General features: G+C 38.3%; 1 protein-coding gene across 4 annotated transcripts in view; it reads right to left on the reverse strand.

Moving 5' to 3' along the window:
- The window catches only part of SYNE3 (spectrin repeat containing nuclear envelope family member 3), a 152,308-nt gene that overhangs the window by 16,526 nt on the left and 117,874 nt on the right, over positions 1–17,908 (reverse strand). For all 4 annotated transcript variants that reach the window (XM_073609387.1, XM_073609386.1, XM_073609388.1 and 1 more), the window contains exons 16-20: positions 17,739–17,828; positions 11,526–11,624; positions 9,600–9,698; positions 3,983–4,078; positions 2,456–2,551 (exon numbers count right to left, since the gene is read on the reverse strand). In XM_073609387.1, the coding sequence (XP_073465488.1) occupies positions 2,456–2,551; positions 3,983–4,078; positions 9,600–9,698; positions 11,526–11,624; positions 17,739–17,828 (480 nt within the window). The remainder of the gene's footprint in view (positions 1–2,455; positions 2,552–3,982; positions 4,079–9,599; positions 9,699–11,525; positions 11,625–17,738; positions 17,829–17,908) is intronic.

The raw sequence follows: 17,908 nt of genomic DNA on the forward strand, positions 1-17,908 counted from the left end.
GGGAACTCCTGTGGGCATAGATGACACCCTCCTCTCATTTGGCCATGAACAAATTGGCCAGGCTGGAGGCATATTTGGCCCCCATAGCAACTCCCCGACTTTGGCGAAAAAATTTATTAGAAAACCAAAAATACGGTAATTGTGAGAGGCTGCATATTCAAGAAGCTCCATAATAAAATAAATTTGGCGTCCAGGGAGTCCTGAATCCCTAACTAGAGCACCCCTTACAGCATCCAAACCCAAATTATGGGGAATTATAGTATACAAGGAGGTGACATCGGCAGTCACCATCCAAAGGCCAGGTTTAATATTGATTCCTGAGAGAAGATTAATCACCTGTCTTGTATCCTTTATATACGACGGCATCTTTTGAACTAAGGGTTGAAGGTAAAAATCAATGTATCTGCCCACCCCGGATGTGACTGAATCTATACCACTCACAATGGGACGTCCCGGGGGGCAGATAGGGTTCTTATGAACCTTAGGCAAATAGTAGATGGTTGGTGTCCTAGGGGCCTTAGGAACCAAAAATAGACTTTCTTTATCATTTAAACTGCCATTCCAGGCCTGTCTAAAGTATTGCAGTGCTGTTTCCCCTAAGCTCCTCCCCAACTATGACCTGTCAAGATGGGGAGGAGCTCAGGAGCCAGCCTGCAAGATGAGGAGGAGCCCAGGAGGGAAAATGCAAGATGAGGAGGAGCTCAGGAGGCAGCCTGCAAGATGAGGAGCCCAAGAGGCAACCTGCAAGATGAGGAGGAGCCGGTAGGCAGCCTGAAAGATGAGGGGGGGCCCAGGAGGCAAAATGCAAGATGAGGAGGAGCTGGGAGGCAGCCTGCAAGATGAGGAGGAGCCCAGGAGGCAGCCTGCAAGATGAGGAGGAGCCCAGGAGGCAGCCTGCAAGATGAGGAGGAGCCCAGGAGGCAGCCTGCAAGATGAGGAGGAGCCTGGGAGGCAAAATGCAAGATGAGGAGGAGCCCAGGAGGAAGCCTGCAAGATGAGGAGGAGCCCAGGAGGCAGCCTGCAAGATGAGGAGGAGCTCAGGAGGCAGCCTGCAAGATGAGGAGGAGCCTGGGAGGCAAAATGCAAGATGAGGAGGAGTTCAGGAGGCAGCCTGCAAGATGAGGAGGAGCCCAGGAGGTAAAATGCAAGATGAGGCGGAGCTGGGAGGTAGCCTGCATCTGGGGTCTGTGTGTTGACGGCAGGGGGGGGGGATTGTGCTGGGGACCTTGGGGGGTGGGCAGAGTATAAAACATTTTTGATGGGGATGAGAGTGCGCTAGTGGTGGGGGTGTAGAAGAGAATTAGTGCTTGGTTGGGGGGGGGGGTGTTGTGCTGGAAGAGGGAAATTGGGGGGAGAGGGGGGACAGGGGTAAGATTTTCTTTGGGGGGGATATTTCTGCATATTTAAGATTTGGATGGGATGTACTAGGAGGGGGGATTTAGGAGGGGGGATTTGTGCGTGGAGGGGATTTGTTCTGCTAGGGGGGGAATTTGGTTGTCAACGGGGGTAAGATTTGTTCTAAAAGTGGAAATATTGAGGGGGGGGAGGGCGTGTGCTAGGAGGGAGGCAGATTTGTGCTGGGGGGGATAGGGGAAAGAGGATTTGAGCTAAGAGGAGTGATTAGGGGGAGGAGGGGGTGCGGTTCTGTTAGAAGGGGTGATTTTGGAGAGGGGAAAGGATTTGTGCTAGTAGGAGAATTTTTTTGGGTGGGGGATTTCTGCTAATAGGGATGATTTGGGTATTTGTGGATAGAGGATTTAAGGTTGGGAGGAGACTTGAGGGGGGGGGCAAAGATTTGTGCCAGGAGGGGGGATTTTAGCTGTGGGGATTTGTACTGGGAGGAGGGGAAATTTTGGCCTGCAAAGAGAATTTATGTATAGGGATAAGTGTGCAGATTAGTGTTCGATTTTTTTTGGGGGGCGGGGGGGGTTGCTGACACATAATGCTCATACATCTTGGGGGGGGGCACAGTTTGGCATCGCTAAAAATCACTGATCACCGCCATTACTGGTAAAAAACAAATAAACAAATAATAAACATGCCATAAAAATATCCCCTATGTTCTAAACACGATAACTTTAGCGGAAACTAATCAATATACGCTTATTGGGGTTTTTTTTTTTTTTTTTTACCAAAAATATGTAGAAGAATAAATATCGGCTTAAATTGATGAAGAAATTCAATTTTTTAAATTTTTTTTTTATTGGATATGTTTTATAGCAAAAAATATTGTTTTGTTTTTTTTTTTCAAACTTGATGGTCTTATTTTGTTTATAGCATTTGTTTATATTTATTTAAGTAAAAAAACGCAGAAGTGATCAAATACCACCAAAAGAAAGCTCTATTTGTGGGGGAAAAAAAGGATGTCAATTTTATTTGCGTACAGCATCGCACGACCGCGCAATTTTCAGCAAAAGTAAGGCAAAAAAAGAGGAATGAAGCGCCTTTAGCTCACCTGGCCTTCCCATTGGTTCCGCTCAACTCTGTCAAGTTTTTCACAGACTGGCCTGACTTATCTGGAGTTCTGGATACACCAACAGGAAGCGGAATTCTAGATAAAAAAAGAGAAGACTCAATCGATTGCTCATCTGATATATTTAATTCTATCATATCCCCAACTTACTATAATTCTGAGTTTTAAAATGAATCCCTTCCTGCCCATCCCGGAGTCCCTTTACAAATCTCTGACCACCGGGAGGATCATCAATCATGTGTCCAATGTTATTGGCTGTCAGTGGTCACATGATCGGGAACCAGTCCTGTCGGGATACCGATCGTTAGAGAGCTGCTGACAGCTCAGTCTCTACGCTGGGAGCGCACAGTATGGACACTCCCAGCACAGAAATGTTGGCTGCCCAGTGACACATATGTGCGGGGTGTGGGCATTCAAGCCCGCCCTTTTGCTGCCACAAAAATGTGTTACACGGGCAGCAAAAGCTCAAAGAGGATGTAATCTCATTCACTGAAATCTCATATAAGAATTATGATGAGTATCCCGGCTGGCCTTCAGCCCTCATCGCTTCGCAGACTTCTACCTGATCCTGAGCAGGGTGGGTTTCCTTTCATTACCCTCTTCCTTTTGTACCCCCCCTCCCTCTTCTCCCATGCTGAGACCCATTGATAATTACCACTATCTATTAATATCTCTAGATATCTATGTTGCATCTGCTCCTGATGAGTGGAGGTATTCCACGAAACGCGTCGATAAAATTGATGCTACCTACGTGTTTACATCTTAAGAACAATTTTCACATTTTATACTGTACTATGATGTAATCATTGTGTATGTTTTATATTCATGGTATTCATATGGATCAAAAGATTTCGACATTATCATGTATTACTATGTTACTATGCTATGATGCTTCTATGTATTACATTTATGAAATAAAAATGTTATTTTATATAAAATAATTCCTTGTATATATTGTACTGTGATATAGCGGTTTTTATACTACTATAACGTTACTTCAAAATCTCCCCCCCTCCTCTAATTGGTCATATAAGAATTAACCACTTGAAGGCCGGGCATTTTCTGGCATTTTTACATGTCAAATTGTTTGTGTTTTTTGTTTCTTGCTTGAAAATTACTTAGAATCCCCAAACATTATTATTATTATTATACAGGATTTATATAGCGCCAGCAGTTTGCGCAGCGCTATATATATATATATATATATATATATATATATATATATATATATATATATATATATATATGAAGCACTGCGCAAACTGTTGGCGCTATATAAATCCTGTATAATAATAATAATATTTGGGGATTCTAAGTAATTTTCTAGCAAAAAACGAAAAAGCAAAAGCTGTGTATATATATATATATATATATATATATATATATATATATATATATATATATATATATACACACAGGATATATGGGTGGACCAAAAGGAAAAAATATTTTTACGCCCGGAGCTCCACTTTAACTAAACAAAGTGAGATGAAGCTGCTTATATCTGACCTGGACTTCCCATTGGTTATGTTGATGTCTGTTGTGATCTTTAGCGTCTTGGTTGACTTATCAGAAGATCTGGATCCAGGAGCCGGGCTCACAATTCTATAAAAAAAAAAAAGAAAAATACCACGAATTATCCTCCTGAGATAGCTATGAATAAATCCCGGCCTTTCTTAGAAGAAACCTGTCATGGCGGCATTTACCCGCCCGGGGATTTAGCGCCAGCCTTTGTCACTGCATGAGGACCGCGACAGATGTCATGACGGGTCAACTTGCCGGTATACATTATCCTAAACTCAAGTAGCGGTTTCTTCTCTTCATTAAAAACAGGTAATTTTGCTAATTACTTGCTTAGCAAAAAAAAAAAATATATTAAGAGAGCGGCTGTGCATTCTTAATAGCATAAAGTACAGAAAGACAACCAAGGAACAAAGAACTGTACATCTCTATATGAATGCCTAGGAAATGATTGCTGGAATATTCTAACCCCCATCCATTATTGCCTAGAAAGCGCCACATCTTCTCTATCCTATGATTGGCTCTCACAGCAGTCACATGATCCTGAGCCCTTCCCACACGATCAAAGGCTGTGACTCCCAATCAGAGGCGCAGTGAGCGTGCTCTCAGCACACAACCCTTAGGCTGCCATGGATGCACATGGGTGTTAAAACCTACTATTCCAGCTACTGCATACAAATGCGATACACGGTTGGCTAGAGGCTAAAGGAATCTTGAATGTTTTTGTAAATATATTCAAAATGTATTTTGGTCAGGACCATCAAAAAAAAAAAGTTTTATTGTTTTTGCCTATTTTTTTGCTAGAATAATCTGAAATACTGCATATATGTAGTTACTTGTGTGGCCACCAGGTGGCAGTCTCAATCCCTTTACATGTTTTCCATGCAATCTTTATCTGATTTGCTAAACAAAAAGCCTGTTTATCGAGCTCAGTAGCTCAAGGCTACATTACCCCACACAATGGCATTTATCAGAGGAATGATTTATCATAAATACTGTGTGTGTGTGTCAATATATATATATTATATACAGTGGGGACGGAAAGTATTCAGACCCCCTTAAATTTTTCACTCTTTGTTATATTGCAGCCATTTGCTAAAATCATTTAAGTTCATTTTTTTCCTCATTAATGTACACACAGCCCCCCATATTGTACACACAGCCCCCCATATTGTACACACAGCCCCCCATATTGTACACACAGCTCCCCATATTGTACACACAGCCCCCCATATTGTACACACAGCTCCCCATATTGTACACACAGCACCCCATATTGTACACACAGCCCCCCATATTGTACACACAGCCCCCCATATTGTACACACAGCCCCCCATATTGTACACACAGCTCCCCATATTGTACACACAGCCCCCCATATTGTACACACAGCTCCCCATATTGTACACACAGCTCCCCATATTGTACACACAGCACCCCATATTGTACACACAGCCCCCCATATTGTACACACAGCACCCCATATTGTACACACAGCACCCCATATTGTACACACATCACCCCATATTGTACACACAGCATCCCATATTGTACACACAGCACCCCATATTGTACACACATCACCCCATATTGACAGAAAAACACAGAATTGTTGACATTTTTGCAGATTTATTAAAAAAGAAAAACTGAAATATCACATGATCCTAAGTATTCGGACCCTTTGCTCAGTATTTAGTAGAAGCCCCTTTTGATGAGTCTTTTTGGGAAAGATGCAACAAGTTTTTCACACCTGGATTTGGGGATCCTCTGCCATTCCTCCTTACAGATCCTCTCCAGTTCTGTCAGGGGGGATGGTAAACGTTGGTGGACGGCCATTTTTAGGTCTCTCCAGAGATGTTCAATTGGGTTTAAGTCAGGGCTCTGGCTGGGCCATTCAAGAACAGTCATGGAGTTGTTGTGAAGCCACTCCTTCATTATTTTAGCTGTGTGCTTAGGGTCATTGTCTTGTTGGAAGGTAAACCTTTGGCCCAGTCTGAGGTCCTGAGCACTCTGGAGAAGGTTTTCGTCCAGGATATCCCTGTACTTGGCTACATTCCTCTTTCCCTCGATTGCAACCAGTCGTCCTGTCCCTGCAGCTGAAAAACACCCCCACAGCATGATGCTGCCACCACCATGCTTCACTGTTGGGACTGTATTGGACAGGTGATGAGCAGTGCCTGGTTTTCTCCACACATACCGCTTAGAATTAAGGCCAAAAAGTTCTATCTTGGTCTCATCAGACCAGAGAATCTTATTTCTCACCATCTTGGAGTCCTTCAGGTGTTTTTTAGCAAACTCCATGCAGGCTTTCATGTGTCTTGCACTGAGGAGAGGCTTCCGTCGGGCCACTCTGCCATAAAGGCCCGACTGGTGGAGGGCTGCAGTGATGGTTGACTTTCTACAACATCCTCCCATCTCCCGACTGCATCTCTGGAGCTCAACCACAGTGATCTTTGGGTTCTTCTTTACCTCTCTCACCAAGGCTCTCCTCCCCCGATAGCTCAGTTTGGCCAGATGGCCAGCTCTAGGAAGGGTTCTGATCATCCCAAACGTCTTCCATTTAAGGATTATCGAGGCCACTGTGCTCTTAGGAACCTTAAGTGCAGCAGAAATTTTTTTGTAACCTTGGCCAGATCTGTGCCTTGCCACAATTCTGTCTCTGAGCTCTTCAGGCAGTTCCTTTGACCTCATGATTCTCATTTGCTCTGACATGCACTGTGAGCTGTAAGGTCTTATATAGACAGATGTGGGGCTTTCCTAATCAAGTCCAATCAGTATAATCAAACACAGCTGGACTCAAATGAAGGTGTAGAACCATCTCAAGGATGATCAGAAGAAATGGACAGCACCTGAGTTATATATATGAGTGTCACAGCAAAGGGTCTGAATACTTAGGACCATGTGATATTTCAGTTTTTCTTTTTAATAAATCTGCAAAAATGTCATAAATTCTGTATTTTTCTGTCAATATGGGGTGCTGTGTGTACAATATGAGGTGCTGTGTGTACAATATGGGGTGCTGTGTGTACAATATGGGGTGCTGTGTGTACAATATGGGGGGCTGTGTGTACAATAATGAGGGAAAAAATGAACTTAAATGATTTTAGCAAATGGCTGCAATATAACAAAGAGTAAAAAATTTAAGGGATCTGAATACTTTCCATCCCAACTGTATATTATATATATAGTGCATTTGTAAAATATTCACTTTTTTCAATTTAGTTATGTTGCAGCCTGATACTACAGTTGTTTAAATTCTTTTTTTTCTCAGTCTACACTCAGCACCCCATAATGAAAAAAGTGAAAACAGAATTTTAGAAATGTCTGTGAATTAATTAAAAAGGAAAAACTGAAATGTCACATATGCTTAAGTATTCACACCCTCTGCAACAAAATTTATATATATATAAAAAAAGTCATGAGGGTGAGGTGCACATCGGTAATTAGAGTAAGTGCAAAGCAATCAGGTCATTATATAGAAGGAAGAGATGAGATTGCTGCACAAAAATCTTTTAATGAAAAAAATGATAAACACAATTACATAGTATTCTTAGGTAGCATGGTAGGACTACCATGTAATTGTGTTTTTCATTTTTTTTTCATTAAAATTATTTTGTGCAGCAATCTCATCTCTTATATACTGTGTATATATATATATATATATATATATATATATATATATACATATACACACACAGCATGTCACACAAGTAAGTACACCCCTCACTCACATTTTTGTAAATATTTTCTTCTATCTTTTCATGTGACAACACTGAAGAAATGACACTTGTCTACAATGTAAAGTAGTGAGTGTACAGCTTGTATAACAGTGTAAATTTGCTGTCCCCTCAAAATAACTCAACACACAGCCATTAATGTCTAAACCACTGGCAACAAAAGTGAGTACACCCCTAAGTGAAAATGTCCAAGTTGGGCCCAAAGTGTCAATATTTTGTGTGGCCACCATTATTTTCCAGAACTGCCTTAACCCTCTTGGGCATGGAGGTCACCAGAGCTTCACAGGTTGTCACTGGAGTCCTCTTCCCCTCCTCCATGACGACATCACAGAGCTGGTGGATGTTAGAGACCTTGCGCTCCTCCACCTTCTGTTTGAGGATGTCCCACAGATGATCAATAGGGTTTAGGTCTGGAGACATGCTTGGCCAGTCCATCACCTTTACCCTCAGCTTCTTTAGCAAGGCAGTGGTCGTCTCGGAGGTGTGTTTGGGGTGGTTATCATGTTGGAATACTGCCCTGCACTGTAGACAAGACACACTTGTCTTTGTCCTCCTCACCTGGTTGGCGCCACACACGCTTGTCACCATCTGAACCAAATAAGTTTATCTTGGTCTCATCAGACCACAGGACATGGTTCCAGTAATCCATGTCCTTAGTCTGCTTGTCTTCAGCAAACTGTTTGCGGACTTTCTTGTGCATCATCTTTAGAAGAGGCTTCCTTCTGGGAAGACAGCCATGCAGACCAATTTGATGCAGTGTGCAGCGTATGGTCTGAGCACTGACAGGCTGACCCCCCACCCCTACAACCTCTGCAGCAATGCTGGCAGCACTCATATGTCTATTTCCCAAAGACAACCTCTGGATATGACGCTGAGCACGTGACCTCAACTTCTTTGGTGGACCATGGCGAGGCCTGTTCTGAGTGGAACCTGTCCTGTTATACCGCTGTATGGTCTTGGCCACCGTGCTTCAGCTCAGTTTCAGGGTCTTGGCGATCTTCTTATAGCCTAGGCCATCTTTATGTAGAGCAACAATTCCTTTTTTTTCAGATCCTCAGAGAGTTCTTTGCCATGAGGTGCCATGTTGAACTTCCAGTGACCAGTATGAGAGAGTGAGAGCGATAACACCAAATTTAACACACCTGCTCCCCATTCTCACCTGACACCTTGTAACACTAACGAGTCACATGGCACCGGGGAGGGGAAATGGCTAATTGGGCCCAATTTGGAGATTTTCACTTAGGGGTGTACTCACTTTTGTTGCCAGCGGTTTAGACATTAATGGCTGTGTGTTGAGTTATTTTGAGGGGACAGCAAATTTACACTGTTATACAAGCTGTACACTCACTACTTTACATTGTAGCAAAGTGTCATTTCTTCAGTGTTGTCACATGAAAAGATAGAAGAAAATATTTATAAAAATGTGAGGGGTGTACTTACTTTTGTGAGATACTGTAAGTGTCATGAAAACTGAATCACAATGTGAATTTATTTCAATTCATTAAATGATCCTGTGTGCAGTTAATGGTAATAAATCTACCAGTCTGAGTAAGAATTTTCTTGTGGTTTTACCGTCTTGTTAACCAGAACCCTCCTTGCTTGCTGTGTTCATGGGGCTCCATATGGAGTTTTGATCAGAGAGAGAGTCTGAAGGCAGACAGCTTCTGGTGTACTCTTTTTTTTTTTAATAACCATAATGACCTTCATAATGAGTTTTCAATTTATTAAAATTTGCAAAAATTTTATGTAAATAATAAAAAAAATATATAAACATCAGTTTAAAAACCTTATACACTTAAAATACCCCATTATAACTTTGTAAAATTTAGAAAAATTCAATAAAATTGACCCGACCAAAACGGTTTACCTGCTTGAGTCTTTCTTGTGTACTAAGTCCACTTCTGAGTTATTAAGGCTGGAGTCGTTTTTTTTCGTAATGTTAAATCTGAAGGATTCGTTGTTTTTGCTGTTAAAGAGAAAGACGTAATATAAAGAATTAAAAGGCCACCTCATCCAACATTGCTAACGTTTTTTAAGGTGGAGGGGACATGTTTTATTGCTGAACCTTCTATAGCTATTATAGTGAATTGAACCTTAAAGTGGTTGTAAACCCTTCTATATACCTGGTGAAGTGACTGGACTCGGGTGATACACAGAGGTGAAACAAACCCTCCGTATACCATCTGTGTACAGAGCGCCTCCAAGTGGTCATATTGCATTTTACTGAAAATTACAGCGGCTGCCTTTCGAAAACAATCAAAAAAACAATCAATTACTAATATATATATATTATATTATATATATATTATATTATATTATATTATATTATATTATATTATATTATATATATATATACACACACACATACACACACATACATATATATATATATATATATATATATATTTTTTTTTTTTTTTGCTAATTTCTTCTCCCACCAAATATAGAGTTACCCATTAACCCCTTGTCTACAAGGGCAATTAATACATTTTTTTCTCACACATGTTAAATTCTGAATTTTTGCCACAAAATTACTTTAAACACCCCCCGACCCTTTCTAAAAACGCAGAGGCACAAAAAGGCATTGATATGAACATGTTCCATAGGAACCCATGTTAAAAAATTCCCGTGCATTTCTACAAAATGCATCAAAAAAAGCATTCTTGTGAATAGAGCCTTAGTTAGGCTCCATTCACACTAGCGCGTTTTTTATGCATTTTGCATTTTGCAGAAATGCATGGGAATTTTTTAACATGGGTTCCTATGGAACATGTTCACATCAATGCCTTTTTGTACCTCTGCGTTTTTGGAAAGGGTCGGGGACTTTTTTTCATGCAAAATGCAGCATTTTGCATGTAATAGAATTCAATGGACCAGCATCAAAAACGCAAGTGCAGCGTTTCTGCAGCGTTTTTACATCGTTTTTGATGCGTTTTTTTTTTTTGACTGTATACAGTCTAAAAAAAAAGTAAAAAAAAAAAAAACGCAAAACGCGGCAAAAACGCCGCAAAAGCGCTGTAAAAACGCTACAAAAACGCTGCTCAAAAACGTGGCAAGCATCACAAAAAAAACTCCAAAAATGCTCAAAAGCAACATGCATAGATGTGAATCGAGCCTAAGGCCAGGTTCACATCTATGTGTTTTCTGGAGCTTTTTGCAGAACCGCTCTACAGTCCATTTAGCATGGTTTCCTATGGAACATGTTCACATCAATGCATTTTTGTGCCTCTGCGTTTTTGGAAAGGGTCGGGGACTTTTTTTTCATGCAAAATGCAGCGTTTTGTATTTTATGCTTTTTTTCAGCCGCTGTGTGTTTTTTGGAAAGGGTCAGGGACTTCTTTCAACGCAAAACGATGCTTTTTTTGGCTCAATAGACTTCAATGGAGAAGCTGCAGAAAAGCATGTTTGCTGTGACTTTACAGCAATTTTGGTGTGATTTGCGTTTTATATTTTTTTAATCTGGCCAACAACAAATTGGCAAAAAAAAAAAAAGCATAAAAAAAGCAAAAAGCACTGCAAAAATGGATCAAAAGCGAAGTGCATAGGTGTGATACGAAGCCTTAATCAACCCCACTGACCAGTTCTGGGGCAAGGCCATCCAATTCCCGGAGAGAACATGCCGATTTTATGTATATACAATAAATATACTTTCTAATCTATTTATGTGTAGTTGTTGCCTGCAAAGTCCCAACAAAGGGTTTTTTTCTTTTCTAAAAGCATAAAGTAGGCGTGGCTATCCGGACCCCGCACTTCCTGCGGAATTACTTGGTGTTTTTTACCCGCCCCGTTTTACCTGCCAGGATTCCCAGTGTGCCCAGTCCGGGGCCTGTTACTGGTTTCACTGTTGTCAGTCTTGGATGAAGAGCTGCTGGAATATCCATCGATGTCAGCGCTGCACAGGAGACAAAACAGGAAGTGAGGAGAAATTTCTCCGAAAGGGAGGGAAATCCCCTTTAATCCTCCCCCGCCCCCCAAAAAAAACCTCTTAAAAAAATAAAAAATTGTCTAAGCAGATCAATGAATATGAGAGATTCCACTTTGGCAAAAGTTTGCTGGTAATGAAACCAGTAAATTCCAGACATGTGCACTGCCAAAAAATGTGTTTGTTTTCGGTTCATTCACTTTTTTATTTTTTTTTCGTTTTTTTCGGGTCATTCGTTATGATCGCAATTAGTAGATTCGTAAATTCGCACATTCATAAATTCGAATTCGTACATGCATACATTGTAAATTTGTACATTCGCACATTCGTACATTGGTAAATTAGTAAATTAGTAAATTCGTACATTCGCACATTCGTAAATTCGCACATTGGTAAATTCGTACATTCGCACATTATTAAATTCGTACAATCGCACATTCGCACATTCGTAAATTCGTACATTAGTAAATTCGCACATTCGTAAATTTGTACATTCGCACATTATTAAATTCGTACATTCGCACATTATTAAATTCGTACAATCGCACATTCGCACATTCGTAAATTCGTACATTAGTAAATTCGTACATTCGTAAATTCGTACATTCGCACATTCGCACATTCGTAAATTCGTACATTAGTAAATTCGCACATTAGTAAATTTGTACATTCGCACATTATTAAATTCGTAAATTCGCACATTCGTAAATTCGTACATTCGCACATTCGCACATTCGTAAATTCGTACATTAGTAAATTCGTACATTCGTAAATTCGCACATTAGTAAATTCGTAAATTCGCACATTGGTAAATTCGTACATTTGTAAATTCGTACATTCGTAAATTCGTACATTCGCACATTAGTAAATTCGTACATTCACACATTGGTAAATTCGCACATTCGTAAATTCGTACATTCGCACATTAGTAAATTTGTACATTCGCACATTAGTAAATTCGTAAATTCGCACATTGGTAAATTCGTACATTTGTAAATTCGTACATTCGTAAATTCGCACATTCGTAAATTCGCACATTCGTAAATTCGTACATTCACACATTGGTAAATTCGCACATTCGTAAATTCGCACATTCGTAAATTCGTACATTCGTAAATTCGCACATTGGTAAATTCGCACATTCGTAAATTCGTACATTCGCACATTCGCACATTCGTAAATTCGTACATTAGTAAATTCGTACATTCGTAAATTCGCACATTAGTAAATTCGTAAATTCGCACATTGGTAAATTCGTACATTTGTAAATTCGTACATTCGTAAATTCGTACATTCGTAAATTCGTACATTCGCACATTAGTAAATTCGTACATTCACACATTCGTAAATTCGCACATTGGTAAATTTGTACATTCGCACATTAGTAAATTCGTAAATTCGCACATTGGTAAATTCGTACATTTGTAAATTCGTACATTCGTAAATTCGCACATTCGTAAATTCGCACATTCGTAAATTCGTACATTCGCACATTAGTAAATTCGTACATTCACACATTGGTAAATTCGTACATTGGTAGATTCGCACATTCGTAAATTCGCACATTCGTAAATTCGTACATTCGTAAATTCGTACATTGGTAAATTCGTACATTCGCACATTAGTAAATTTGTACATTCGCACATTATTAAATTCGTAAATTCGCACATTCGTAAATTCGTACATTCGCACATTCGCACATTGGTAAATTCGTACATTTAATTTCGTACATTCGCACATAGGTAAATTTGTACATTAGTAAATTCGTAAATTCGCACATTGGTAAATTCGTACATTTGTAAATTCGCACATTCGTAAATTCGTACATTCGCACATTAGTAAATTCGTACATTAGTAAATTTGTACATTCACACATTGATAAATTCGTACATTCGTAAATTCGTAAATTCGCACATTCGTAAATTCGCACATTCGTAAATTCGTAAATTCGCACATTCGTAAATTCGCACATTCGTAAATTCGTACATTCGTAAATTCGCACATTGGTAAATTCGTACATTCGTAAATTCGCACATTGGTAAATTCGTACATTAGTAAATTCGTACATTCGTAAATTCGTACATTAGTAAATTCGTACATTGGTAAATTCGTACATTAGTAAATTCGCACATTCGTAAATTCGCACATTGGTAAATTCGTACATTAGTAAATTCGTACATTCGCACATTATTAAATTCGTAAATTCGCACATTGGTAAATTCGTACATTAGTAAATTCGCACATTGGTAAATTCGCACATTCGTAAATTCGTACATTCGCACATTCGCACATTAGTAAATTCGTACATTCACACATTGGTAAATTCGTACATTCACACATTTGCACATTCGTAAATTCGTACATTAGTAAATTCGTAAATTCGCACATTGGTAAATTCGTACATTCGTAAATTCGTACATTCGTAAATTCGTACATTTGTAAATTCGTACATTCGTAAATTCGCACATTCGTAAATTCGCACATTCGTAAATTCGTACATTCGCACATTAGTAAATTTGTACATTAGTAAATTCGTAAATTCGCTCATTGGTAAATTCGTACATTCGTAAATTCGTACATTCGTAAATTCGCACATTCGTAAATTCGTAAATTCGCACATAGGTAAATTTGTACATTCGCACATTGATAAATTCGTACATTCGTAAATTCGTACATTAGTAAATTCGTACATTCGCACATTCGTAAATTCGTACATTCGTAAATTCGTACATTCGTAAATTCGTACATTCGCACATTTGTACATTCGCACATTCGTAAATTCGTACATTCGCACATTCGTAAATTCGCACATTCGTAAATTCGCACATTCGTAAATTTGTAAATTCACACATTGGTAAATTCGCACATTGGTAAATTCGTACATTAGTAAATTTGTAAATTCGCACATTGGTAAATTCGTACATTCGCACATTGGTAAATTCGTAAATTTGTACATTCGCACATTAGTAAATTCGTACATTCGCACATTCGTAAATTCGTACATTAGTAAATTCGCACATTCGCACATTCGTAAATTCGTACATTCGTAAATTCGCACATTAGTAAATTCGTACATTTAATTTCGTACATTCGCACATAGGTAAATTTGTACATTAGTAAATTCGTAAATTCGCACATTGGTAAATTCGTACATTTGTAAATTCGTACATTCGTAAATTCGCACATTCGTAAATTCGTACATTCGCACATTCGTAAATTCGTACATTCGCACATTAGTAAATTTGTACATTCACACATTGATAAATTCGTACATTCGTAAATTCGTACATTCGCACATTCGTAAATTCGTACATTCGTAAATTCGTACATTCGCACATTCGTAAATTCGCACATTGGTAAATTCGCACATTCGTAAATTCGTACATTCGCACATTCGTAAATTCGTACATTCGCACATTCGTAAATTCGTACATTCGCACATTCGTAAATTCGCACATTCTTAAATTTGTAAATTCGTACATTGGTAAATTCGTACATTAGTAAATTCGTAAATTCGCACATTGGTAAATTCGCACATTGGTAAATTCGTACATTAGTAAATTCGTAAATTCGCACATTGGTAAATTCGTACATTCGCACATTGGTAAATTCGTACATTAGTAAATTCGTACATTCGTAAATTCGTAAATTCGCACATTCGTAAATTCGTAAATTCGCACATTCGTAAATTCGTACATTCGCACATTTGTAAATTCGCACATTGGTAAATTCGCACATTGGTAAATTCGTACATTAGTAAATTCGTACATTCGCACATTCGTAAATTCGCACATTCGTAAATTTGTAAATTCACACATTGGTAAATTCGCACATTGGTAAATTCGTACATTAGTAAATTCGTAAATTCGCACATTGGTAAATTCGTACATTCGTACATTAGTAAATTCGTACATTAGTAAATTCGTAAATTCGCTCATTGGTAAATTCGTACATTCGTAAATTCGTACATTCGTAAATTCGCACATTCGTAAATTCGTAAATTCGCACATAGGTAAATTTGTACATTCGCACATTGATAAATTCGTACATTAGTAAATTCGTACATTAGTAAATTCGTACATTCGCACATTCGTAAATTCGTACATTCGTAAATTCGTACATTCGTAAATTCGTACATTCGTAAATTCGCAAATTCGCACATTGGTAAATTCGCACATTCGTAAATTCGTACATTCGTAAATTCGTACATTCGCACATTTGTACATTCGCACATTCGTAAATTCGTACATTCGCACATTCGTAAATTCGCACATTCGTAAATTCGCACATTCGTAAATTTGTAAATTCACACATTGGTAAATTCGCACATTGGTAAATTCGTACATTAGTAAATTTGTAAATTCGCACATTGGTAAATTCGTACATTCGCACATTGGTAAATTCGTAAATTTGTACATTCGCACATTAGTAAATTCGTACATTCGCACATTCGTAAATTCGTACATTCGTAAATTCGCACATTAGTAAATTCGTACATTTAATTTCGTACATTCGCACATAGGTAAATTTGTACATTAGTAAATTCGTAAATTCGCACATTGGTAAATTCGTACATTTGTAAATTCGTACATTCGTAAATTCGTACATTCGCACATTCGTAAATTCGTACATTCGCACATTAGTAAATTTGTACATTCGCACATTAGTAAATTTGTACATTCACACATTGATAAATTCGTACATTCGTAAATTCGTACATTAGTAAATTCGTACATTCGCACATTCGTAAATTCGTACATTCGCACATTAGTAAATTTGTACATTCACACATTGATAAATTCGTACATTCGTAAATTCGTACATTAGTAAATTCGTACATTCGCACATTCGTAAATTCGTACATTCGTAAATTCGTACATTCGCACATTCGTAAATTCGCACATTGGTAAATTCGCACATTCGTAAATTCGTACATTCGCACATTCGTAAATTCGTACATTCGCACATTCGTAAATTCGTACATTCGCACATTCGTAAATTCGCACATTCTTAAATTTGTAAATTCACACATTGGTAAATTCGTACATTAGTAAATTCGTAAATTCGCACATTGGTAAATTCGCACATTGGTAAATTCGTACATTAGTAAATTCGTAAATTCGCACATTGGTAAATTCGCACATTGGTAAATTCGCACATTGGTAAATTCGTACATTAGTAAATTCGTAAATTCGCACATTGGTAAATTCGTACATTAGTAAATTCGTAAATTCGCACATTGGTAAATTCGTACATTCGCACATTGGTAAATTCGTACATTAGTAAATTCGTACATTCGTAAATTCGTAAATTCGCACATTCGTAAATTCGTAAATTCGCACATTCGTAAATTCGTACATTCGCACATTTGTAAATTCGCACATTGGTAAATTCGCACATTGGTAAATTCGTACATTCGCACATTTGTAAATTCGCACATTGGTAAATTCGCACATTGGTAAATTCGTACATTAGTAAATTCGTACATTCGCACATTCGTAAATTCGCACATTCGTAAATTCGTACATTCGCACATTCGTAAATTCGCACATTCGTAAATTCGCACATTCGTAAATTTGTAAATTCACACATTGGTAAATTCGCACATTGGTAAATTCGTACATTCGTACATTAGTAAATTTGTACATTAGTAAATTCGCAGATTCGTAAATTAGAAAATTAAGAAATTTGGAAATTCGAAATTAGAAAAACAGAAAACCCGAAAATTCAAAAATCTGAAATAGTAACTAACCATTAAATTATAGGTATTGGAATTTCCTTTCAAATTTGTCTGTCAGTGAATGTAACGAATACGAATTTATCCAAAGTTACGAATTATCCGAAATAATAAAATATTCAAATTTATGAATATTCAGAAAAATACGTTAAATGGGTTTTCGTTAATTCTGATATTTCCGAATTAACGCATTTCTCGAAATTCGTTAAAAAAACGAATTGGGAAGGAAACGAATTGCACATGTCTAGTAAATTCTCTCCTCTCATCTCTCCTCACAAATCACCAGATAGAAGAAGATAACTTGTAATACAAAACATAAAAAATGACAAACACAACAGATTACACACCCCGAGGATCCTCCATGGTGTCCTCCGGCATCACCGTTATGGCCGCCATCATTCTGTACACCGATCTGGAAGACGTCCTGATTGGTGCTGCTATATGGAGATCAAACAGCAGACAGATGTGGTGTGAGATAAAGCTCATCTGTTATATTTGTAATAATAAATGGTAGAAA

Source organism: Aquarana catesbeiana, linkage group LG13, assembly GCF_042186555.1.
Source record: "Aquarana catesbeiana isolate 2022-GZ linkage group LG13, ASM4218655v1, whole genome shotgun sequence".
NCBI lineage: Eukaryota > Metazoa > Chordata > Amphibia > Anura > Ranidae > Aquarana > Aquarana catesbeiana.